At 37.7% G+C, this 25,898-nt stretch overlaps 1 protein-coding gene across 3 annotated transcripts in view; it reads right to left on the reverse strand.

Annotated features, from left to right (window-relative positions):
• LOC126863548 (WD repeat-containing protein 47) overlaps positions 1-25,898 on the reverse strand; it is a 78,214-nt gene continuing 52,316 nt past the window's right edge. For 2 of the 3 annotated variants that reach the window (XM_050613829.1, XM_050613824.1), the window contains exons 7-11: positions 10,295-10,491; positions 3,664-3,833; positions 2,634-2,941; positions 1,587-1,827; positions 1-1,201 (exon numbers count right to left, since the gene is read on the reverse strand). In XM_050613829.1, coding sequence (XP_050469786.1) covers positions 1,056-1,201; positions 1,587-1,827; positions 2,634-2,941; positions 3,664-3,833; positions 10,295-10,491 — 1,062 coding nt within the window. In that variant the 3' untranslated portion in view covers positions 1-1,055. The remainder of the gene's footprint in view (positions 1,202-1,586; positions 1,828-2,633; positions 2,942-3,663; positions 3,834-10,294; positions 10,492-25,898) is intronic. The other variant, XM_050613825.1, reaches the window with a different exon arrangement.

The raw sequence follows: 25,898 nt of genomic DNA on the forward strand, positions 1-25,898 counted from the left end.
AAACAATGTCGTAGATAGATTTTACAAATGTTATCCGCAGGTAAATCTAGAAATATTTGCAACGAGAAATAATAGGGTATCGAGCAAAGAGAGAGCATTCAAAATCTAAAAGTTACAGAGAGCGATTAAATATGTATCGGGAGCATACAGATTTTCGTCTCCCGCGAATCATCGCCCTTAAGCCTATACTAAACTTATGTACACCGGGACAAAACACACGACCGCGAAGAAACTCTATAAAAAAAAAAAGAAAAAAAAAAGAGACAAACGTTATACAATGAGTCTACAACGAAATACGTCCGATCTGAACGCTCACGATAGTGTTGCACTGTCGTTTGTTCTAGTCGAAAATGTTGCTTTTGAACGAAAGAATCTTCATCGAAACGATGTACGTTTCGCTATCGTGACTTGACGTATTAAGCATATATCTCGAATGACGAAGTTTTCTTGCTGGTTCTTCCGCAGTCTTATGATTCCTAACAAACGACTCATCGTCGTCGACAAATGATTAACGCCTAGAACGCTCGTTACATCGTCTCTACGCGAAAATGCACTTTCACTCTTTCTCACACGAGGCTCTCGAAGCGTGTAACGTTTACTTAGTAACGCGTTAACAATGTTGCTCGGTGTGGCTGTAATTGTTTCTCGCACGCGTCGTCGCGCGTTGAGTCTCCATTACGCTCGACTGCTGCCGCAGCCTGTACTTCAGGAAGCTTTAATTGGTCATGGTTGAATTATGCTCGTACACGCGATGAACTTTTCTTCCTGTTGTAATACGCTTCGCATCGATAACGTTCACGATCGCCCGTTCTCCCGTTTCCGGCAACGACCTTTTCCTTCGCGGATTAAAAAAATTACGTTTCAACGCTAAAAATAATATCTACTCTCGCTTGATCGTGCCATCGATCTCTTATTGTTATAAAAAAAGACAGACTCTCTGATGTTGATTTAAATAAAAGGGAAAGAACGAACGATCGTGACCGGGTTAACGAGACAGTTCCTGAAAATGAATGTTACGAATGAACGACAAACGCGTGCCATCGACGTTCGCCTGCCTAAACAGGTGGCAGAGCCCACAGAGTCGCTGTCTTGTCAGCTGAAGTACTGAGGAACGAGAATTCCGTCGGATGCCATCGGCCGGAAATCACCTTGTCTTGGTGTTGCGCCACAACTACGCTGGGCAAAGGCATCGTTAAATCACCTAAAAAAAGAATTTAAAAATTACTAATACATCATACGCATAAGCATCATTTTGTTATTAAATCGTATTAGATTATGCAGAGTGTCTTAGCCTAAACCGAACATCCAAATATCTCCCTTGTTTTTAATGAGACGGAAAAATGTTTGTAAACTGCGATAGAGAAAGATATGATCTTCCACGATATTCCTCTTTTGAGATTGTTTAGTCTACACCTCATTGTCAGACATTTTCCAGTATCATTAAAAAAAGAATATACATTTTGTTATTTAAGAGCTTGGTTTATAATGGGGAGGAAAATTTAATCTCTTAATAACTTTAGAGAAAAAATTTCATTTCTAACGGTTTCATCACGCATGATCTATATACCAAAGTAGCATAAATTTACCTTGCAGATCAGTCAGAACCAGCTTGTTATCGTAGCCACCGGTAAGCAAGTAGTATGCAGAAGGGGAGAAGCGTATGCTTCTGATATCAGCAGCGTGAGGTTTGAAGCATTGAACGGTCCGACCGCCCCGGATGTCGAAGAGGACGCAGCTGCTGTCCTCGTGACCGGATACCAAAAGACGTCCGGATGGATCGACGCAGAGAGCTGCTACCGGACTGCCAACCTGCAACGGGATCAAATGCTAATCAGATACGCGATACCGATTCCGTTCCAAATTATTTTCGAGTACGTCCGATAAAAATTCGATCCTGAGTTGAAGAGAAAGAGCAAGGGTGAACTAGAGGAAGAAAGAAATGCGATTCGTGAAGGGGGATGTATGATCGGTGCGATTCAAAAACGTGGGTCGAAATTTTATCGGACGTCGAACGAAAAAACGAAACTTAAAAAACTGAAAAGTCGATGTCGTCGATGCATGCTGGGTCCGTTATGAATCATAGAAATCCTTTTCACATTATGTACGAATTATTTATCGCTGATCGATGGATTTCTTATGAAGTGATAGAATTAACCGTATGTATTACTAATACCTTTTCTAATAACTTTTCTAATAAAGACCGATGACAGGAGGAAAGCGCTAATTGAGAAATAAATTGACGAATCTGAGAGTCAACTGTGATACAAAAATATGGACTTGCGGATCGACGATATAAAAATCTCTGTTTTAGTTCAATGAAGAGGAAGATTGAATTTAAAGATACTTCAACTTCAGGATTAGAGTCTGTTTAAAATTAAGTAGATAGTAAAGATCAGTAAATGTACATGTATAAGTTCACATATATGTATGAAAATATAATATTACATAGCGGTATTACACAACAGAGATACAGCAAACAGTTACTGTAAACGATAGGGATAATAGATTTCAAACAGACTGTCTTACAGAAAATCAGCAACTTCAACAAAATCTACTAATACCGTTTGACAATCAGATTCCTCGCTAGGTATTCTAAATACACAAGATCTCCGTTGCAGAGGAACTAAACTAACCCTGCTGCCAGGAACCGTGGCTGGTGTGACCATGTTCACGCAACCTCTCGTTCGAAGATCCCAAAATCTGACCGTCTTATCCTGCGATCCGCTGACGAACATTGCTCCACCCCAGTTGTAGAGGGTGAGCACGTGGCCACTGTGACCGCTCAGAGCCTGGAAGGGTGTACCAGTTGCGCAATCGGTGACGTAGATCTTGCAGTCGCCGGCACCACCGCTAATCAGCAGACTCGACTTGTTCGAGGTGTCCTCGAGGAAGCACAAGTCGCGAACGGTACCGTCGTGCATCGTCAGCTCCACTTCTTGTCCTGGAAGAGACACAGGGTTGTAAAGAGAACAATGTTTTAATACGTTAACATGGATCATTTTCGAATCGAACACTTTTATAATGAAATATCTCAGGAGTTAAATTGCTAAACTTCAGTTTTTGTTAATTTCGTAATTTCATTGCACGAGCACACTATTAATATTCAATTTTCAAGAAACAAACGGTTCACTTTCTTGAAAGAAGCATATAAGAAGATGCGATAAATAATCTAAATGAATTCTAAGGCCAATTAAAAAATTTTCTAACTTTCCGATTTATAAAGTGGGTCAATGTAAGTTTTACACGACCCGATTATAAAATTAAGAGTTAATAGAGACAGATTAATTTCAGTTGAATCGAGTTTAGTTTCTACAAATACGATATAGTTTATTTTTAACACAAATTATACGATGCATTAGAAGGTAGGAAATCTATAAATAAAGAAATTTTGATATGCTAGAGATTGGAAATCAAAGTAGTTTAATTCTCCCCGGTTAATAGGTTAAAGGGAGAAAGTTTTTTCAGGCCATGTTGTTACACAACAGTTATCATACACTGCGACAGAGTGACAAGTAGGAAGTTGCAAATAAATGACTGCCACTTTGAGAGCAGTTTCTGTGAGGAATCGATGTAACGAGTATCGTAGTTAGCGTGAAAGTTGTGATAAATGTTTACAAAATGAGAGAAATGTTAAAAAATTTTCGAGAACGCTTCTACATTTACCTTCGAGGTTTGATGTATCGGCATTGAAGCGCATCAATTTGACAGTCTTGTCGTTGCTTCCGGTCGCCATAAGCTGTCCATCCGGCGTCCATGCGAGACAATATATCGAGCCCTTGTGGTGTTTCGTTCTCTTGAAGAGAACCGTGGGCTGATACGTCTGATGATCCTCTCTGAAGAAAATCCATTCCAGCATTAGTAACAGTTTCTTACGTTTGTTATCCTTTTTACCGGACGATTGGAATACGTTTGTTCCATTTCACCGCGCAAGTATTACTAAAACAACTAAACCACTAAAAAGAGTCACGCAGCTTACGAGTCGTTTCACTTTTGTTTGAACTGTTTGCTCTTTCACTCTTCTTCTTCAACAAACTTTCCATCTCGACGCTATAAACTTCAGCGTGAACCACAAGCGTTTCGTTGCCTATTAAGTGGTTGATTTACACTTTAAATTAAATGCCTGATACAATATTTTATTACGAACTATACAAATATAGTACATATACTGTAAACTACTTGCTATTTGACTTGTTCAAATGTTGCCAAGTGAATTGTTATTTTAATTTATCCAATCAGATTATGGAAATAAGTTCGTGGTCAAAAGACATTTCAATAAATCGTAGCGTATTTAAAATACACTAAAAAGATAGATTTTAAACTCTTCTCATACAAACTATCTGCGAACTTTATCATATATAAGCCCCTCAGAAGCCAAATTCGGATAAATTCAATCTTCTTAAAATGTATCAATTTGCCACGAAAGTATTGATCAGTTTGGCTTCTATGTAACACACATACATATATTTGTACTTACATACGTGAGCCTAGTCGGTATACATATGTATACTATGCACACAGCTACTGCCATAAAATTAAATTAAACCAACGTCACCAAATCATCAACATCGACCTACCTCGCAAGGGAATAGAGTTCTCATCAACAGAGTCACTTTCCTTGCAACCTCGTTTCCTTCCTCGTTCCCAGCCCCGACGCGATTGCGCATCGTCCTTAATTAAAAGAGTAATACTTAACGCGGCGATCGTGTTTCGGTCGTGGAAACGAGGGAGAGGAGGATCGTCGATACGATTTTAAACAGGAGCGACGCCGCTTTCACGTCGGTCGCCTTTTTACGTCGATTTTAATTAGCCCCGAGTTTTCCCAGACACCGCGCACGTACGCTATTCGTCGATCGAACCTCGGTCCTCAAAACTCGCCTCTTTCTCGAGAGTCAGAGCTTCTCCTTCTCGCGCTTCTCTACGTTCTTTCACTTTCTTCCGTGTAAACACGAGAATCGCGTGCTGGAAATTATCGACGGCCCGGCAATCTCGCCTCCCGAAGGAATCGCGCCGCGGATTTTCAATCGCTCCATTAGAATCGTACACGCGTTACTTTCTCTGCGAAGATTCAGAGCAACGTCGAAAAGATGGCTCGATCGAGGCGTTCACGGTGAATTCGAAGAACACGCGAAATTGCTGGCTTCCTTCGTGGAAATTAGAGCGTTGTTACGATACAGTGGATACAGAGCAGGATAGCTATGTGTTTTCCTCGATATTTGATTCTCCACGATAGCAGAGCATCTTTTATTCTTTGTTTCAAAGAAGAAAACTCGACGAACCTTTTAGTTGGCGAAAAGAAGTAAGAAACGAAGAGTGGGATTTCTGGTTTCTTGTACGAAAGCTAACTGACGTCTATATTGGTTTTAACGCACAAGGATCATGAGTCTATGTTGTGAAGTAGAATAAGTAGTAGCGTAATTGTTTCCATTTGTCCGGGTCGTGTGTAACTGCAATACGAAACAGTACCATTTCCAACCATAATAACCATTATTATCGTGAAATTGAAGGAGCCATTAACGAACTTCGTGATTGGAAACTAATTGATCTCTCAAATAATTTTTTTACGCTAATACGCAAAAATTCCACGAACAGGATATTTTTCTCGTTTTCCAAATTCCTACTCTTCTGCAACGATTCGGTACATCAACGAATGAAACTCAAAAACACTGTACTTAGCGCGACAATCATAACAACCGAAGAAATGAAAGAACAGTTAAGATACTTCAACTCGTAAAAACTAGAAAATTCTTCCTCGATTATTTCTGGTAAATTGTGACGTGCGAAGACGCTGCGAACACGAGCGAACATTAGCAAGCGACTCTATCTATTTGCCACATTCCTGTATCCCAACATTAGTTCGAATGAAACCCAAGCCAAACACTAAGAAGTCGAATGGTCGGTAAACGTGTCAGTTTCGTTTACACGCATTCTCCTCTAATCCTTCCTCCAGACCCAAGATTTTGGTCGACTGACATTTCGAAAGTGGACAGATCGTTCATTGGAAACACCGACTAAAGATAATGGCAAAGAGAGTTGGTTCTGATACTGTTTTTCGAAACGCTACGCGACAGATGAAGAAGCGCGCTCTCGCTTATCAATCACCCGCTGTCACGGGGCCGAGCGTTTATCACGTTCCACATAGCCCATTTACAAGGAGAGGACAGAGTGAAACGCTTGTCGAAGCAAACACACGGAAACACGGATATCGTGACGGGTGAATCGAAAATGATAGATCGCTGCTCGGGGGTCTCAACATATTGGACCTTTGACGTATTTAAACACCTCGTCTTTTCCCCTCTGTGTTCGAGTATCACATTAGCAAAAATTTCCCTGTTGATCCTGTGTGGATTCAAAGGTGAAAGAAAGTGGCTGAGAATCGAGGAATTCGTGTTTCCAGAGAAGTTCCGGGGTAAATCGAAAGGCTTTGAGAGACGGTTTCGAGGAACAGAACTTTGGAGAAAGGTTCAAGTGTTCTCTGGTGTATTTAAGGAAATTGTATGTTTATGTACGATATACCTTTTGATACGGTTCTTGGATTAATGATAATAAGGAGGAAGTTTATGATCAGCAAGTTAACGAGTTCACTATCTCATTTGTTATGTGTTGTAATTGAAGATCATGAAGGAGAAATATAGCTACATAGTATTTTCTACTATGCTGTGAGAGAGTAATTTTTAAACTGGATATGAATAGAATTAAGATTATAGAAAATTACATGTATCACGGGAGAAGAGCGTAATTTTACATTTTTCTACGAGAAAGCAGTCTTTAGGTTGCATATAAATATAACTAGAATTATGCAAATTTGTATAGAAAATACAAGGATTAATCTTATGTTGCTCAAATTGTATCATTATTTAGGTTCATAAAGTTAAGTATAGCTTTTTAACGTGTTTGTGAACATTTAGAAAATATTCGTAAACTAACTTCATAAATGATCTTATAAGACTATCGTCTATTTTTAATATCCCAATTATGTCATACTAAAATATTCTGTCTTTATTAAAAAATTAGAAAGTCAAGAAAAAATAGGTTCGTTCTGTTGTTCACATATGATTTTCGTGTATAGCTATCAATCTAAGAAGAAATTATCACTGTCAATCGTTGCCATCGATTCGAAAACGAAAAACAAAGTCGCGCAGATCGATTTCACAGCACCTGCGTGCGAATTAGCTTTAAATTCGATTTCGAGTACCTGTCAGAGTAAATGGTTGCTGGGTAGATGATAATTGAGCGATCAGCCTGCAATCTAATGACCGACTTCGTATAAACCTTGCCTTTGACGAAGTCGTAACCTGGCATTACGTTGCAAAAATGATTTCCTGCAGTTCTGAGACTGCAGAGCACCTGAAATTCGACTATCGTGTGCAACTATCGCTCTCGATTACCTCACAAACATAAAGTTACACGTCAAACAATTTTTAAACGAAAGTCACGCGCTAATACCAGTTTACGATCTTTTTCGTCCATTTTTTACTCGTAGTGAGTTTCTTAGTATGTACTCGTAGAATGTTGATGAGAAGTAACATACTGGAGAAAAATTTTCGTAATCTACGTTCGCCACACCGTAATACTATATATATATTTTTTGTACTTTCACTCCATTTTAAATATTAATTTTACAGACAACGTAACACGTGGTCTGTTGGAAAGTGCGTTATTTCATTTGTAGCGGACGTAAATTTTCGAAAGGATTACGTAAACAGAGCTATTGTCTCGCGACTTAAATTTAACTCTCCAGCTACTAAAGGAGTCCGAGTGATTGGTTTCAGATTTCTTGTGTATTCGAAATCATCAAAAACACATGGGGATTTCTGATAAAATTAATATCGTGTTTTATTAAGACAGAAATATGACTACTACATATTTATTTATTTTTATAATTTTTATACATGCATAACACGATTAGTCACAGATCAAGCTCATATGTCGTTCTAGCGCTAAACTCTTTTGATTCTTTATGATGTCATTTAAGAACTGACTCCACGTCGTTTCACATGCACTTTTCTTACTTTTTACCTCGCTTTTTACTGCAATTAGTGCGAGTACAACTACAGGAACGTATGGGAGATATTACAGCGCGAAATGTAACAGAATTCGGTGTTGATAAAGTTCTGAGTTCAATGCCAGATATTCGATCGGAGCGAATATAGATTAATCGTTCTACGAGGCAGAAATAACGTATTATACCGAAAGTTGCTAGCCTTGATGAAGTTCCTGTAGACTATTAGAAGAATAAAAAGAAACTGAAACAAGGTGAAGATTTAAGAAATGGAATTAATCCCGAGCCGTTAGACTTTCACTTCAACTCGGATGGAAAATTCTATGAAATAATTAGAAATATTATCCATCAGCTTCTATCTGTAATCTCATCTACTAAGTGGTAAAGTCGGTTAAACCAATAAAGCAAATTGCAAGGCTATTTTCAACGATATTAATTAATTTATTTTATTATTTTTATTAGCCAGTCGTTACGATTATCAAATTACTTTCTAACCGAGAAACCTTTTCGACGTCAACCAATAAATTCTTTTTAAACAGAATTTCTCTATTATCGATTAAAATAACTGTACTTTTGCTTTCCATCGGTGTAAATTTATTAACTCGTATCCTATCATGGAGACATTATATTTGTAATAGCACTTTTGAAAAATATCATCATCATTCTTGAAAATGTTATCGTCAATGAAAAATTCGTTAACTGTACAAAATATTGTACTGCTACAAAGAGAATGTTTCAATACTATTTGATATAAAATACACACGAAATAAAAAATACATAAATCGATATTCAATTTTACAAAAATTCTGCTCCAAGAAAGCGACACACATTTTAATTTAATTTAATTCAATTTTGATACGATTTAAAATAGTTTCAGAATTTAAACGGACATTTTATGTGTTACGAACGGATATATCACTAAGTAAATGAAATGATGATTATTAAAGTGTACCGCCGAGAATTGAATGAATTCACGGTTCTGCTCTGAAATTTTGATTGAAATTCATTCAAATATAACCAAAGGAAACAAAAAAGGTAAACGGAAAGAGAAGAGACAGGGACGAGAGAGAAAGAGAGAGAGAGAGAGAGAGAGACAGAGAATCGCGAAATCGCGATAGCAGACAATAAAAGAATCGCACGAAGGATCGAGGGATGCTCCGTTTGGTATGAAGGCCTCCGTCGTTCGTTAAGTCAGCAGGCTTGCGTTAAATTAGTCCGCTCGACGACTATTCGTGTACAATCGTAAATAGCGCGCGGATTGTGATAATGACGTGTCAATTTTTTCTTTTCCTCGCGGAGAAAATTTGTGGATTTAGCGCACCGTCTAAGAATATTACGGGCAACCTCTAAAGAGAAAGAACGAACAGTAGTCAGAAGAGAAGTTTGATAAAGAATAAGAATATAGGAAAGATTTTTCACAGTTAATTTTAATCTGGAATTAAAATAAATAAATCCTCGATTAAACTAAGAGATAAAAATAGCGGAATAGAAAAGTAAATAATTGTTATCCTTTTTTAAAGGTGAAAGGGAACATAAATTAAGTGATAAAACATAGAGGTCTTAAGCAACAAATAATTGGCACCTAGTTAAGATTCATAGCTGTTCAATGTAAATTCGCGTGAACATGAATCGATCGAGTATCGAGAATCGTTTCACGTAATTACCAGTGTTGGATCATCCCAGTGTGCTCGTTAACAACGACAGCTTTATCAATAATATGTAATTTACGATTACTACTGCAACTATTTTAGCAAAATATATCGCTCGCACCCTTCACTCCTATTTCTTCGTTTCTTCACGCTAGCCAATGTAAATTTCGAAAGATTTCTCTTTGCGACATCCCATTTCGAAATACGAAATGCACGGTCCAGCTTGATTAATCGTTCAGATAAAAACATAAAAGTCTACTATCTACTATGCATTTATATTTCTGAAAACTGCTTTCTCGATTTTACGTTATGTATCCATTAAAGAGAAACATTTTATATAAAATATGAGATTAGGTGCAAGAAAGTGTGATGTCCACTGATGGAAGATACGAAATTACAAATAAATGGCGATGGGAAAGGCAACAGTTCTTAATGAATAATGTAGCGGAGAAGAAGACGTATGTTTAAAAAAAGATTAAGCTATACGCGTTGTAAAATATGAATCAATCGTTCGAGACACCGACGAATTCGTTTTACACGAAGAAGAAAAAGAAGTTTATGAAAAAATCACGTATTAAAAAGACCAAGAGGTAGAGGAATATAAAATACGAAAAAAGAGACTAAAAGATCGAAAAAATTATATTACCTGACATCGTGAAGCTTTGGATAAGAGCATATTCTCAGCGTCTTCGAGTTCGATCCCACGGCGTACAATTTTCCATGGGGGTGGAATTCCGCGCATCGAACCGCTTGCACGTCCTCGAGCGCTGTCACAGGAACGAATCTCGGTCTTCCGCCATTGCTATTTCCGTTGCTGGCATCGAGTTCCTGCCTCGGTTCTTGCTGAAAACGAGATCGAAATCCGGTTACGAATTATATCTCATATTGGCGCTTTGACGTCTGTTTACGATTAACGACTAATGAATAATTATGATCGTGACCAATGATTAACGAATAAATTTATAATGCAATAAAGAAAAGTATCGATAAGATCGATACGTTCGAGTCGTCATAAACGTCAATAAGTGGAAAATCGTGTTAGAGTGGGGGAATTTTTAAAGAGTTCCCGTACTGTAATTACCCATTGAAGTATCGTTGCGATACGATAAGAAAATTTATCATCATGTTTATACATCGATAGGCGAACTGAGTAGAACTTGTGCAATGATAGGCAAACGTTTCTAAAATTAATCCCACGTGTGCTAATTAGAAATTAATAACCGTAGAATCATTTGTGTTTCTACAAAAGGTGTATCATCTAGATTTTAGATTTTCAATATTAAATTATCATTTTGATGGGGAAATTTCAACCGGTTACGTTATGATATCCAGAAGTTTTCGATACTACAATTATGTCTTAAATAACACTCGGTACATTTTTGTTCTAAATTATATATCCGAATGGTTTCCATGCGTAACGGAACTAATTCGATACTTGAATAACTACTTTTATTTTACGTAGCCATTAAAATACTGTAACAGGTTGAATTTCACTTATTCGAGCATACTTTTTTATTCGTGACACTGTTACGCAGACCCGTAAGTCAAATTATATTTGAATGGCAATTTTACTGAAAAAAAGCGTATTTCATAGAAGTATACACGGTGTCAGAGAAAAATGAAGAATTTAATTGCAACATTCGTCAAGGCACACGCTCGTTAAGATTAATATTCCTAGCGTTTCCACGTCAAAAAAACAAGCTGGAACCTTATAATAAGCGTTAAATCTTAAAACGAGACCCGCCTTGACCCTTTCGTGTACTTCGCGCAACAAAAGTCACCGTTTAGGAGCATTTTTCTGCGCGAACTAGTTCGTTCGCGGCAGAACGAGCACCTTACCAGCAGGGAACGTAACGAGCGACGAAAACTTCAGGGGAATTAGAAAGTCAGACCTTGAAAGGATTTCAAACGCCTCTCTTTTCTACACAATCACCGTGTTTACTTGTATGCTAATCTCTGGTGAAGTTTCCTGCTCCAGGCTCTTTATCTAAAGACCCATTCATGTTGCAGTCTTGTCGATGCAATCTTCCTCTCTCATTGCCGTGGATTATTTTATTATTATTGCTACTAGTATCATTATATCATCTGTGACGAATTTTTGCTCGTTCACAATACGTATTCATTTAATTAAAGAATGTGTTTAAACATATCTTTTAACCCACTTGAACAAATCGTTAGCAACAGGTAATTACTACGGGCAATAAACGAAATGAAACACTCATGGTATTAGTTAATAGGTGAAACAAATTGCTGTTCAGGCTTCATTCCTTTGGTCAGCTCCATAGAACATTAAGTTAAATGTACTCGTTACTGTATTTAGCATATGAAACAAATTTCTATTTAAGTTCCACTTCTTTACTCGTGCTCGTAAAATATATATAATAGATAAACCGAGATGTTCAAGATATTTAATAGACGGAACAAATTTCTATTAAGGTCTCCCCTTTTTTTTAACTGCACTCGTAAAAATATGTATTTACGCAAACATCGACCATCTAGTAATCACCGATTTTCTTAATCGAACAATGACGTTATGCGGATCCTATGCAGGCTTAGTATCTAACGATCGAGAAAAAAGAAAAAAATGTAGAAAAAGAAACATTCAGGGTCTCTGAGTGGAACAACGATATTTCAAGTATCGCGTAACACATTCTGCATACTTTTTTTCAATATAGCTCGTAAAATTCTTCTGTTCTCAATCGATCTTTACTTTGATTTGTTTCTATGCCGTCATGGAATGATAGCTTGTTCTGACGTAGTAGGATTGCGAAAAAGTTTGCTATGGAAACATTCGAGGGGGGATAAGGAGCTTGAGAATGTTTTTCAAGCTCTCTCCAGAGGAAACCGAGCTGATTTAGAATCATCTTGCGACTCTTCTTGCACAATAATTTGCACGCCTCGCCACGTTTTTACTTTCAACTGCTACGAGTTTTTCGTAATTATCTAGATAAGGGCAATTAGTAAAACAAACGAGCAGCACTATTTTTCGTTATGATCGTCTAATTTTTCGTTAACTGTCTATAAATCAGACTTTAGTGTGAGGAAACAAACTGTAATTTCAAGAGTTTCTTACTTTTATCTAGTAAATACAGACCGATAATGTTATGAGCAGACTGTTTGGTATTAGAGTAACGATAATACAACGATAAACGAATAAAATATAGATAAAAAGGTACGTAAGATTCCAGTTCGTGCCGTTACAGAGGTTTAATTACCAAACTGTGTAAAATGGAAGAAAATACAGAACTTAAAAATAATGGTTTTTTTAATAACGTATTTACTAACTTGTTTTTTGCTCTCTTGTTTTATCTTTGTAGAAATATTATAAGATTAATCGAGTCGATTAATGAATTTTATTTTTAGTGTTGGAAATTACGAACCGAGCACGGATAAGTTGAAACAAATTAACTAATTGTTTGCTGAAGCTTCACATTGTTACGGCGAAAACAAATATAATTACGAAGAAGAAGGAAATTTCAAATCGACAAAGATTAGGAGTCAATAATCGGGACGACACTATGATTGACGCAACGACGATTATTTTCTCGAGCGTTGCGCCTATAGATCTTACACACAGTTAATAATTTTGTTGCACAACGAGGCAGAAGTTCGATTTGCCGCGACACTGGTAATATAAGCGTCCTGTTCGGTTGACATCGTAAACCTTTCGAAAGATTTCTATTTATATGAGAATTCTAGAAATCGAGTATTCCATTAGCTAAAAGGAAAAAGTCGATCGAAAGAATTTCAATATCTAAAAAATATTTTACAGAACGCTTTACTTTTAATACTTCGCTACATGGTATTTCGTTGTGAGAAATACTTTTATCTTTCAGAAAATCGAGGAGGGATTACCTTCGCAGTAATTTCGATGATTGCAAAATAGAGGGCCGAGGCGAAAAAAATTCGAAAGATCTAGGACGAGACAGGTGTAGAATGATCCTGAGGAATCGTGAATCAGAAACGCTCGCTGCTTAGTCACGAACACCGTTTCTCCATCGGTGTTCACCACGGTGTGTCATTCGCGAGGGGAACGCTAATAGAAATCGACTAGATCATAGGCAAAGATACACAATTAATTTCTCCTTTCTTATAAGATAAATTATACCTCTTAAAATACAGTAGAATTCCATTTATTCGTACGAAATTTTAGTTAACGACATATTGGTCCACTCATATGAACCTTAATTAATACCACGTGAACGAAAAATTATAATTATGAGTAGGTAGTATGGAAATCACTGTACTCCTATTTATGAACTGCAATTATATAAACTTTTCCTCGACAGATCCATGTAAATAGAGTCGTACCGTAGCTATGCAATCTTCTGTAAGTGAAGAAGATTAATGGAACGCGAAGATAATGGAGTTACAATCACAATACGCTTGTGTGCTGCGTCCTTTGCAACTTTTATGAGCCATCATCGGATATAACTGTCGATAAACTTTCGTGCTAAGCAATTTCTGTCTTCTTTGGTAAATTTATTTCATTTAGTATTTTCTTCGCATATCTTGAAAGAATATTGCACGATGTTTTTCTTCAAACATTGTAAAGAATTAGAAGAAATGGCGTTAAGAGGAAAAATAAATGGGTTTATGATGAAAAATGAGGCCGTCGAAAGGATTGATCGTTGATCCATTTCGAGGTAACTTCGTGAAAATTTCATCGATGATACGGCTTTCTTCCGGAGGACGTTTAACGGACCGGAAACGGCACGCCAGTAAACCATCCGGGAACGACCGATAAATTTCAATGGATCTGGCAGAAGCCTAGTTTCACCGGCGCGACGGGTCACTAAACCAATGAGTTATTGGCCGTTTTTTCTTTTCTAATTGCTTAAGTCCGGGGTTCGATAATTTTTCGATATAGCAGCTGGCCATGCAATTGTACCGTGAAAATGACATAGTTTCTGACTTTAGGAGTTAATTTGACTACTGGCAATGGCATCGATTAGGTACGTTTAAAATTATGAACCAGAAAAATAAATTGTTTTAACAATGTTCAGAAAAAAAAAATGAATAAAGATGAAATACTGGATTTTCATATTGGAACTATCAAATTTGTTTAAGTGATGGGTTTTAGATCTTTCGTTTTAGAAATTATAAAAAATTTCAAAGAAATAGTGAAATGATAAATGTATCGGAAGCATATCGAATCGAATCGATTCCATCAACAAAGAGATGATGTCTCTGTTAAATATTGGCAAGGATAGTGAAGATTGCTGAAACCAACTGAAGACTCATCAACGTTAAGAAGGTAAACGTCTCGTGAATTAATCAAACAATACCATTCTTCGAGGATTGATGCGTCGTATTTATTCGATACGTTCTCCTCGCGGGACATTTACTGCTGCCTCTATGAGAAGTAATAATCGTCGGTAAGATCGTTTTCTCGCTGTATTCATAGTTCTCAAAAGAAGATTGATAGCACCGTGGGCTACCAACTATGACTCACTGCTTACGACTTTGAGCGTCAACGGGATTTCCTGCGTGCAGCTTAAAAGCATCCGATTCATTTTCAGAATGACGAGAGTACATCTTGAAGACAATTAAACATCCATTTTCTCAAATTTAGAATCACTTGCCTCTAAAACACAAAGGTTCGTGTAATTTTTACGCCTGAGAGAGCTTCCACGTGACACAAATAACAGGTCTGGTTATTACATAGCTGTTAACTAAATAAGATATTAGACTATTGATCGTAGATAAAACGTGTAATATTTATCGGAAAAATCTGAAGAAACTAGTAAATGTTACGAACATTTACGTTGAACGAATGTTGAGTAGCGTTTTGTATTTCAGGATGAAAATTTCGCGTAGAACGCAATCTTCTGCTTTACAATGTAAATCCCACGAGTAATTCAAACGTCAAATTACCATTTTAATCGCCGATCTTCCATTGAATTGTCGAATAGAATCAAGACTCGAGCGGCAATCAACCGTCTGTTAATTTTCGACCGATGATTAGATGCGAATTACACAGAAGATTTAAATTAAAGCTCTCATGAATAATTTATCTCGGTCCGATTATCAAGTAACAAACAAAATGATTGAACGTTGCTCCCGCTTTCTATTGCAATTATTCCGTCGCAACTATTAGCGTTTTTTGCCACTTTCGATATTAAAGCGATCACGATCTTTAATCACTTTCTACGCACGTATTACCATTGATTTCGTTTACACGCTGTTACTTGCACCGATATATAATATTAGCATCTGGAGTTCGCGATCGATCTAAACGTTAGAAGATAAAAGAAGATAGAAGAACCCTAATCGATAGCATTCAAACGTATTACGAAATATTTGTTGCAAAGGATGCTGCGCGAGGAGAGACACGCTAGTGTAGAGGAAATCGCGAAGGTCTTCGATCGAGCGTCCACAAGGACTATCTAACGACCCGTGTCTCGATGAAAAGCAATTACCGATTACGAGAACCTTCGCGCAATCTTAGAAATTGCAATACGCCGAAGAGGCAAGAATCTCCATGGAAATATTCGAAACATTCGGCTCGTTCTATATCGATAAATCCGCATTATCTCGCCGTGTTTATCGCCACATAAATTTCCTACACCGTTCCCAAGTGAAATCGCTTGATAGAGATGTTCGAATTAGTTGGAAACGGTATTTATTAAGGCAGCTTTCTTATCGCATTTTTCTTCGCGAAAGATAGAGAAGCATCATAACGTTTTGAGTTTGAGACAGTTTTGTTTGTGGAGCAGAGACTTTTCACTTTTGACGAGGAACCGGTCGAGCCGGAAACTACGTCCTTTCTCTGTCTGCGGTCCAACAGATCGATCCACTCGGTGATAATCGTATGATCTATGTTTAACCAAGTCTCGAAATATGGAGAATACGTCGCGAATTCCGGTGAAACCAGTCGCAGCATCGCGGATCTGGGTTGCGACATACTTTTTCAGCGTGACGCTGTTTCAGGAAATCGAAGATGTGTGTGGACGGGGCTTAATGGCAGCGCGCGCCGTCGCAGGGTTCCTTTCGGAGGAAGGAACTTTCGAAACTTGTGCACCGGAATTTCACCGTTCGAAATTGTTCAACAGATCTCTGTTCGAGAAAGAACGAGAGAAAAATTGCTCGTTTATGATGGAAACAGGCGTGGAAAATTTATGTTAATTTGAAGATTAGTAGATAATAATTGGAGTTTCTTAAAAATTATTCTTTGTAGAAATTGTTTCTGTGCTGCAGAAGTGTTTGTTCTTCAAGAAAAGTACCATTCATTGAAAAAAGAGGAAAGATATACCTATCTTCGTTGAAATTCTGTCTTTTAACAAAATTATTTACGAAGAAGAGATGATATTCATCTTCTACAACAAGAGTTTACCATTGAAAATAAAAATGCTCGTCTTTTTAAAAGAAAAAAAGGAATAATTCGCTTCTTGATAATTTTGCTATTGTTCTGGAACCTTCCAAAAAAGTTATACATTTCCTCAGTACAGAAAGAATATTTCATCGAGTAAACGTTTCGTTCCAAATAGCAATAATTTCAAGATCAAACGATTTGACGTTACAGAAATATAGCAGAGACGGTAAATAGCAGATCAAGCTTCCGACTATCGTTAAAATATAGCGGAGATTAAAAACTAGTTTGCACGACGAATGGAAAAGAAATGAAACGCATTCGAGCCGATCCAAAATTCAGAACTGGAATACAGAAGGAACGATATTACTGTGGAGAGATTTTACAAGAGGTCACTTGCATTCAACGAGTTCTTATCGAACGCCTTGCAACCGGTGTCGGCGTAAGAGAGCGTGTAAGTACCTTGCTCGGCGAAGCTTAACATACTCGAAGATAGACTTTTTCAAAACCAGAGGCCTTTAGACCGATCGATCACGTAATAGTTCAAAGGATGGTCCCCCTCGGGCGTAAGATGTTCGATGTAACTCGCGCACGTGCCAGATTAGCCACAGCTCAACATTCTCTTCTTTCTATTTACGAACAAACTCGAAAGTCCGGCGCAGTTCAGTGGACTGAATTGCGATAGAACGTAGATCGTCTGACATATCCTTTTAAATTTATGTAAAAAACTACCATTAAATTGCGCGTGGAAATCATTTTCTTGCCTCCTAAGAAAATTTTTAATTAAAAGAAATTTCAAATGGAATATTGCATAGGTTAGAAAAACGTATATTGATGAAAGTTCAAATGGTGAAAAAGTTAATGAAATAGGAAAAACCGAGAAATTATCATTCTTACGCGAACACGTTTGTTAAACCGTAGAATATTGCTAATTAACCATTAAGATTAGAGACCTGGATAAATGGTTTAACGATTTCACGTAGGCCAACTGAAAAGCGAATACCGGCCGGTCTTTTCATGTTTCTGCGTAAGATAAAACCACTGTTTATTATGAACTAACAAGCAGGTTTGAATTGTTTGTAATTAACCATCCACCTATTGCTTGATTGAAGTTGATAACTCGATACGGATAATATTTCTTTCATGTTTCTCTATCTAATAACGTCAGACACTTCCTTTATCTCATGCCAACAACAAGAATAGAATAAAAAAAATAGCAAGGGTAATAATAAGACCAGCGATTGCAGACTGTTGCAATCGAGCCACGAACACAACGTTAATTAAGCAGCTCATCGATCGAAACGACCACTTTTCCATAAGCTACTTCCACTTTCGTTAATCCATTGGATCGCAAGACGAACAAAAACACCGAAAAATTGCGTTCTAACGGTTCACAGAAACCACCAGGCGACGTGGTGATCGCTCGTCCTTGTTCGCACCTCCATATTGCGCAACCAGCGAATTCACTTTCACCAGAAAAATGCTTTTTCGAAAGTGTCCGTGTTTTAATTGTTCCCAGCAGCTAGAGTTCTCCTTTCCGAAGAATCTCTTCGGGGCACTAAAATTTCAGCGAACGTCCTGTTTGCTCGAGCATTGAAATCGCCGATACTAAGGCGTCTGACTATGTAAGGAATCGATCTACTGTATACTATACATGAATTGTATACAGATATAGAAGAAATATAGAACAAAAGATATGAATTTTATTTTCTTTGGATAACTACGAGAACTTCTGATATTGAAATTATAGTTTTCTTTTTGGTAGTTAATTAGATAAGTATTGAAGATTTTAGATAAAGCTATATATCGAAAATTCTTGAATGAGTAAAATTCTTTCATTTTAATAAATAAAATAGATAAAATTGTAAAAGGAATATTTACAGGAAAATTTACATCGATCTAGCAAAAGGTACATACTGTTCAATGCTTTGATAGTATGTTAAAACGACCAAGAATTCAGAATGAACAATGTAGAGAATAATTATTCCATTATCTTCAACCACAGAATCACAATGTATCAGACAAAAAATATCTACTTTTAATTTTTCCTACGACATAAATACTTATCTATAATTAAGACTTGAAATTTATAGTGTCATATTTAATGGCTACACTGTGCAAGAATTAGATAATCGATCCAGTTCGACAAATTCTAGCATGGCATGTATAACTCGTTAGAAAGAACGTGTTTCTATTTTTTGTCTTCTGTCGATCATTGATCTAAGTCGTCGTACAAATTAGTCAAACTGAAACTACTCGAATTCTGTAGAAGATTTCTCCTTAATATGCTACATCGTAATAGATGGATTCAAATGTATGACTTTCTAAATAAACATCGACAATCTAAAACAATCTAAATATTCAATTATTGATTTATGGCAATTCTATTATCCAAGTGACTCAAGTTTCTAAATGCTAATGAAAATCGATCAGTGATGCCTGTAACGAGAATTCTTGATAAACAAATTTCACCGTGGTCCATCGAACGTGAAATGAAGGATTAGGTTTGAGAGAAGCTACCGAGGCGCATTGTTCCCGATGGATTCGGTTTCTTTTTTTTTTTTTTTCTCGTTTTAACGAAGAAGTAACGGTGGATTAACTCGAGGTCACCAATCGGGAACACTTTCTATCTGTGACTAGTAAAATTACGGTTCATTAATACCGGCTCGTTATTTTTTAAAAAGTATCGACCGATATGAAGATAAAACATGTAATCGAACGTTTACGAGAAAAAAGGACAAGATCGCGTGAAGACGCTTTTTCTCGGCAAATTACAGCGATTTCTGCGATAGATCCTCCAGCCAACCGTGTCATCGGTGGTATTTTTATTAATGAGTCGGAAAATCGAGGCTATTTAGAAAACAGAAGGTTAATACTTTAAGACACGTCTCATTTAAATCTTATATATCTCATTGCAAGATAAGTTTCTATCGAAAACTATAGTGACGGACGAAAGAAGCTTTAGAAAGGAAGAAGTACGAAGAAACAATTAGAGAAAATGGAACCATAATAAATAAGAGCAATGAGCAGATACAATACACATAGCACAATAACTTACTATTACCAGAGTAATGCTAAAAAAAATGTCTAATAAAAAAGTTTCAAATTTTCATATACAAAAATACCAATTTTAAATGTACTTTTGCCTGCCATTGTACTTCAATCTTTTTACTCCGATCTATTGTATCATATTTCAATCAATTTAACTATACCGAAGTGATAAAGATAATAGAGATTATGTTGCAAAATGAAATAACGCTAAAGTATAGTAATCGTATATGAAATAGTAAAATAATAGTAGAAGATAAGATTTTCCACGATAGAAGTTTGATCGGACACAATTTGATGTTTATCAAAGCGAGAGAAAAGCCGATTATCTCCTTTCTGATACAATCGTGTCCGGACCAAAGCAGGTGGTTAGATACGATTCAGCGATCGATCGTCGCGAAGGCGACCGTTTTGAAACAATTTCTATCCGGGCAATACGTATGCGTCAAATCGCGTAATTGATGCGAACGTTCGTGGACTTCCGGGATCAGGCGTTGGCACCGATTAGAAATGGCGAAACTGGAGCAATAAACTGGCGGAACACTTTCCATTAAACGCTGTTCCCGTTAATCTACATACAAGACGTGATAGGTGCAACAAATTTGCGGAATAAATCGAAACGAAATTTCCAGTAAAAGTGGTTTTACTTTTTACCAGCTAACAAATTCAGAAAAACAAGCGAGAAAACGGGATATAGAGTGGGCGGAATTTCGTATATAAAGTTCCATTTGTACGAAATTCTTTTCCTGGATTTTATCTATTTAAATCCGACTGAACAGGCAAAACGAGATTTTGAACATAAAAGTACAGCAATAATTTCAACTGTTTTAGTAATATCTATTGATACGGAGGTGGTTCCTACATATGTAATTAGCAAGAAAATTATTCCAGAAACGAGTCTAATTTCCAATGAAATTGTTACCAATCCTGAATCATTCGTCAAACCAATATCTACAAACGTCACGGTAACTAAGCTTTCTACGAGTTTAACTTCGAAAAAAATAGTTATCAATTTTACATTGGAATCCAGACGAAACATTTACTTCAACGAATCTCTATCCTACGACATTAATTTCTGTCACAGCCTGATCCTAAGATTATTATCTCTCCCCATTTATCCCCACGAAATCCCTAAAAATCAACAAACCATATAACTGCCGCGCCTTCTTCCCGGCCTCTCGTTTCTTCTCTCATCCGGTTTTCTGCAAGTTCTGCCAATTCTCTCAAACGTGTTCAGCTCATGCTGCTCAGCCGTTTCAACATCCAAAAGGTTCTCCATGGATCGTCTAACTTGTCTGCATACACCACCGTTCTTAGGGCTCTTCCTCTGCAGATGATTTCCATTTTCATCGTGATAATCCTCCCATTCGCTCACTTCGCTTCTGACGTCCTCCAAGGATCTGGTCCTGCCTACTGAACAGGTGCATGGAGGTACGCTGCTTCTACATAATCCTCCAGAGTTTTTAGTTCTACTTCTCGGTTCCATCATCATCATTCTTGGTGAAACAGCCACGGGTGGAACTTGAAGAGGTGACATGGCTTGTGGCGGTGGAATTGCATTTCGATATAAAGGCGCCAAATAATAATAATCGCGACCTTTGTTAGAATTGGATGCGCTTATTCTAGTTGGAACGTAATTGTAGTCAGCTATATGAGGTGTTACCCATTGAGTCATCGCGTCCATCGGCATAGGACGATAACAGAAGGACGGTCCTCTGGTGGCTGGATGACTACGGTACATGGGGGGCCAAGGACGAGACTGCTTGAGATCGAAGCGAGGATCCATCCGCGGATCCAGCACTCGGATGTCGCCCATGTCGTACGCCGCGATCTCTTGACCGGGTTTTGAATGACAGCTGCGTATCGATGTTGAAAGTGGCGTCAATGAACGACGTAGACGTTCATCTTGAGCTACCAGTTCTGATACTCTTGAACGATCTTCATAGCGGTCGAGTTACCGTTTTCGAACGAGTTCTTTCGATATGATACAATGTGTATGGAATATTTATGAAGCAGAAGTAGGTCGCGTTTATACTCCTGTATGATCGAATACCAGGGAGTAGTCAAGGAAAAGTCGGAAGAAAGTGAGGAAAATCGGCAACCGATGGCCTTCTTCGAACGAAGAATCGAGGAACAAAGGATGATCCAGTCGTGTTCGCACGAATACAGGATTTTCACCACTTTCCACGCACGCTGGGAAGTCTCTCGCGAGCTCAGGCCCTGTCACTTTCCTCGTGCTTCCCTTCCGACACTTTGCACTTCACCTGTGGAATATTCGATATTTCCTAGTTTCCTAATCAACTCGTACGTGTTACCCTTGTAACAAGCGCGTTACACTTATGACGTTATTACGTGCGCGCGAATGGCAAACCCGGTACCGTTACGTCTCTCACCTTTCACCCGTTTTTAGCTGAAATCGCGGTCGGAAGCGGTGCTGCTCGCCCCCGAACAAACGTACTTCCGCCGCGTTATCACGACGAACAATCAACAGAGAGGCTCGTGGATCGTGGATCGCGGATCGGAGACGACTGTGCTCAGCTGAGTGCAGCGAAGGAGTGCGTAGCCGACGCGTTCTCGTCGAGTGACTTCGCCTCTCGTTGAGAAACGACCCACTTCTCCTCACAGGATTGAAACTTCATCTCCCTACCACGATCGTGGCGCGGCTCTACAACTCATCTCTGGCTACCTCTTCAGCGTCTGTGAGTTTCCAACGAGAATGCATGCCGCGCCGGTTCCGTTCGCGGACGATGCGCGTTTAGGTGATATCGCAACAGGTGGTCCACCGAATCAAACGTGACTGATTATTATTGATACTCGAGGTATTGAAGCTGACACATGAGATACGGTTTCCTTGAGGATGACGAGTGAATTTTAAGTTTAAATTAAGATAACTATGGAACGGAACGATGTTTGAGGAAAATTAAGCATTTAAGATTCAAACAGGTTAACCCCGATTCTCCTCGAGTCTGCATCACCTGAAGCGAATATTATATTGCGATAGATTTTAGGCCTCGATATTGCTCTCATTTTAATGAAGAGAAACTAAAATGACGTAGCGAGAATAAGTTGAAATATGAAAAATGAGAAAAAAGAAGAAATAGTTTAATTTAGAATCTGGAACAACAAGAAACTTGAACTCTGTGTCACTAATAATTTAGTATGTATTTTTTAAATACTAAATAATCACTAATAATATTCAGATATTAATAATCGTGTACCTTTGTTAATCATAAAACCAGTTATTGTACAATGGAACTTAGAAGCTTCTCAATCTTCATCGCACACACACAGGAATCTCACCTCGCCGAATAATTTCGATAAAATCGATTGATGGAAAATCTAAATGCTCCGGAGGAGATTCGCGAGAGAGCTTTTGATAATCAAACACGAGGATTAAAAGGACATCGCGTTCCTTTTCTGTAAGCGCTTTCACTGAGCCACCTTGATCCAAGTCCACGACAACCGTGCCCATCCTTTCGGGTTTATTTTAGTTCGTACGGAAATCGCGCCATTATACGCAGGAAGTTGGAAACAGGTGGGTGTAAAGAACCGATTCAGTCGCTAATACGAGCCGCGTTAGCAGATTTGCATCATTAAGAACTTTAATTACGGATATAAAATAGATTTGCACGAGAACTCGAAGCATGGAAACGCTATTTTTAAGCTATCTTTTTCCTGGAAATCAATCTTTGCTCATCATTTCGGTCGATTTTACACATGTACTCCGTTTCCAATAAATAATTCATGTTTTTGGAATCGAAGATCTCTTTCGATCGAAAAATATTATTAAAATAATTTAAATATTTTATCCGAAATAATTTTCGTGGTCAACCATAAATTATTCATAGCTAAAGTTTTTAGATGTAGTTTCATATAATTGTAGCGTGGCACGATCCTGGAACGATATCAGGCGATTTATGAGATTATTCAAAACAGAATGTTTAAATCTCCTCTTTGTACCATGTAATTTTATTTTTTCTAAGTGATGACTTGTTTTTTAAATGTTGGATGCCTCAAGGATCGCCATGCTGGCGCACGATCACGCCGTCTCAATTTTCCATCTCAGCTTTCTCCGATACGCTCCGTTAATAATTCGTGGCGATGCGGCAATTCCTCTCTATTTTTTTTCCTTCCCGTATTTCTCTTTTCGCCCTCTCTTTCTTTTATTCGCGGGAAACTATCGCGTGTCGAAACCCACGCAAGATTTCCTTTCGCTAGAAACGGACCTAGCGCGATAACGACATGGAACCACTTATCGACAAGATCGTGGACAACTCAGAATTCAAAGATCGGTAGAATAAGCAACGACAGGTAATTATTGTAACTCGAACGAAATCGCGTGGAAAACTAGCCGTAAACCGGTCCAGTCGATCAGCGGAATAATTCATCTCGTTGCAATAGTTCGTCGGATGGTTCCATTATTTCCATCATTTCTATCATTTTATGGTAATAGAAAGAAATCGAGTCACTTTCACGAACTAAACGGCATCGATAGTTTTCTGCTCTGACGCGTAATAGATCGATCGTCCCGACCAGAGGAATCCGAATCGCTTTAATCGAGTAAAAGTGACGCGAAGACAATCGATTTCGTACGTTCTGATAGTCAACGAACTTTTCCTTTATCGAAGCCAAATACAGTCAGAAAATGGGTCGTAACGTATGAATGGAGAACGCAGACGTCAAATCAGACGTAAGATCGGTATCGTGCACATTTTAGAGAAAGTTCGCCGCGCGACACGAAAAGTAAATTGCTGTGATCCGGTCGTCCGCTTTTATGCCGATCGTATCTGATCAGCGTCGCGCCAAAACGACAAATGTACTCGGTCCTCGTCTTATCCGTTCGAATAAGAAGCCGCTATTCGTTTTATTGAAAATGAACGTTGCATCGGACAACTTTGATGAACGTCTTCCCATTGAACCTGTTTACCGATCCAAAAAACAGTAGCTTTATCCAACCAAACATATTTTTGGACGACGAATACATTCGCTTGAGAAAGTCACGAAATTTAGAAAGACAAATACAATAAATATCTTATAGAGGTATCTGCAATAATAAAAAGAAATATGTATATTTGATCGAAATATATAGATATACGAATCATTTAGAAACCATCGTTTTGACCAATTCTAGAAATTGAAAGGTAAAGAACGAATGATATCGTAAACAGTTCTGTTTGTACTATTTTAGAATTTACTATTAAATACATTATCGTGCGTGCCTATGTAATATTAGGTCGCCTGAAAAGTTTCTTTCGTTTTATAAGGAAATAATGGATGCACGACATTTACCGTTTTATATTATTTTATCGAATTACGTATGATCCATTTTGTTCTATCAAAATAAAGATCACAACGTTCGACAGATTAAGTTTCATGTTTGTATAAAGATGCGTGTTGTAAAAGATGTGTTTGTAGGAGAAAGACACCTTTCGGACAACCTAATACAGTTGAAAAAAATTGACAGATGATGGATATCGTAATCGATTTGATATTTGAAAAATCTTCCATATCCTTTTCATTTATTTTCGTTCATTCTTTAAGATCCATTCTTCAAAGTCCATTTATTACTTTCCGATTGTTTCTATGTTATTCTAAGTCAATTAACTTTCCATTGCGACTGTATGTGTTGCTTTTTTTCATTTCTGACATTGCTGTCTTATTTTCTAGAATCGAGCATTGCGCCAGACTTCATCCTGGAAACTGTGTCAGTGTTCTAAAAATTACGAGTATTTAAAGTGAAAGTAGATGAAAGATTTAAATTTAGAAATGTCTATTGGTTAACGATAAAATCGTAGCAAATGTCTAACGTAAAAGACTTACTTCACATATTTTACGTACTTTAACCGCGATATCGATGAATTATGAAAGTATCGTGCTGTTGAGAACAAAC

This window comes from Bombus huntii, chromosome 1 (assembly GCF_024542735.1).
Source record: "Bombus huntii isolate Logan2020A chromosome 1, iyBomHunt1.1, whole genome shotgun sequence".
Classification (NCBI taxonomy): Eukaryota; Metazoa; Arthropoda; class Insecta; order Hymenoptera; family Apidae; genus Bombus; species Bombus huntii.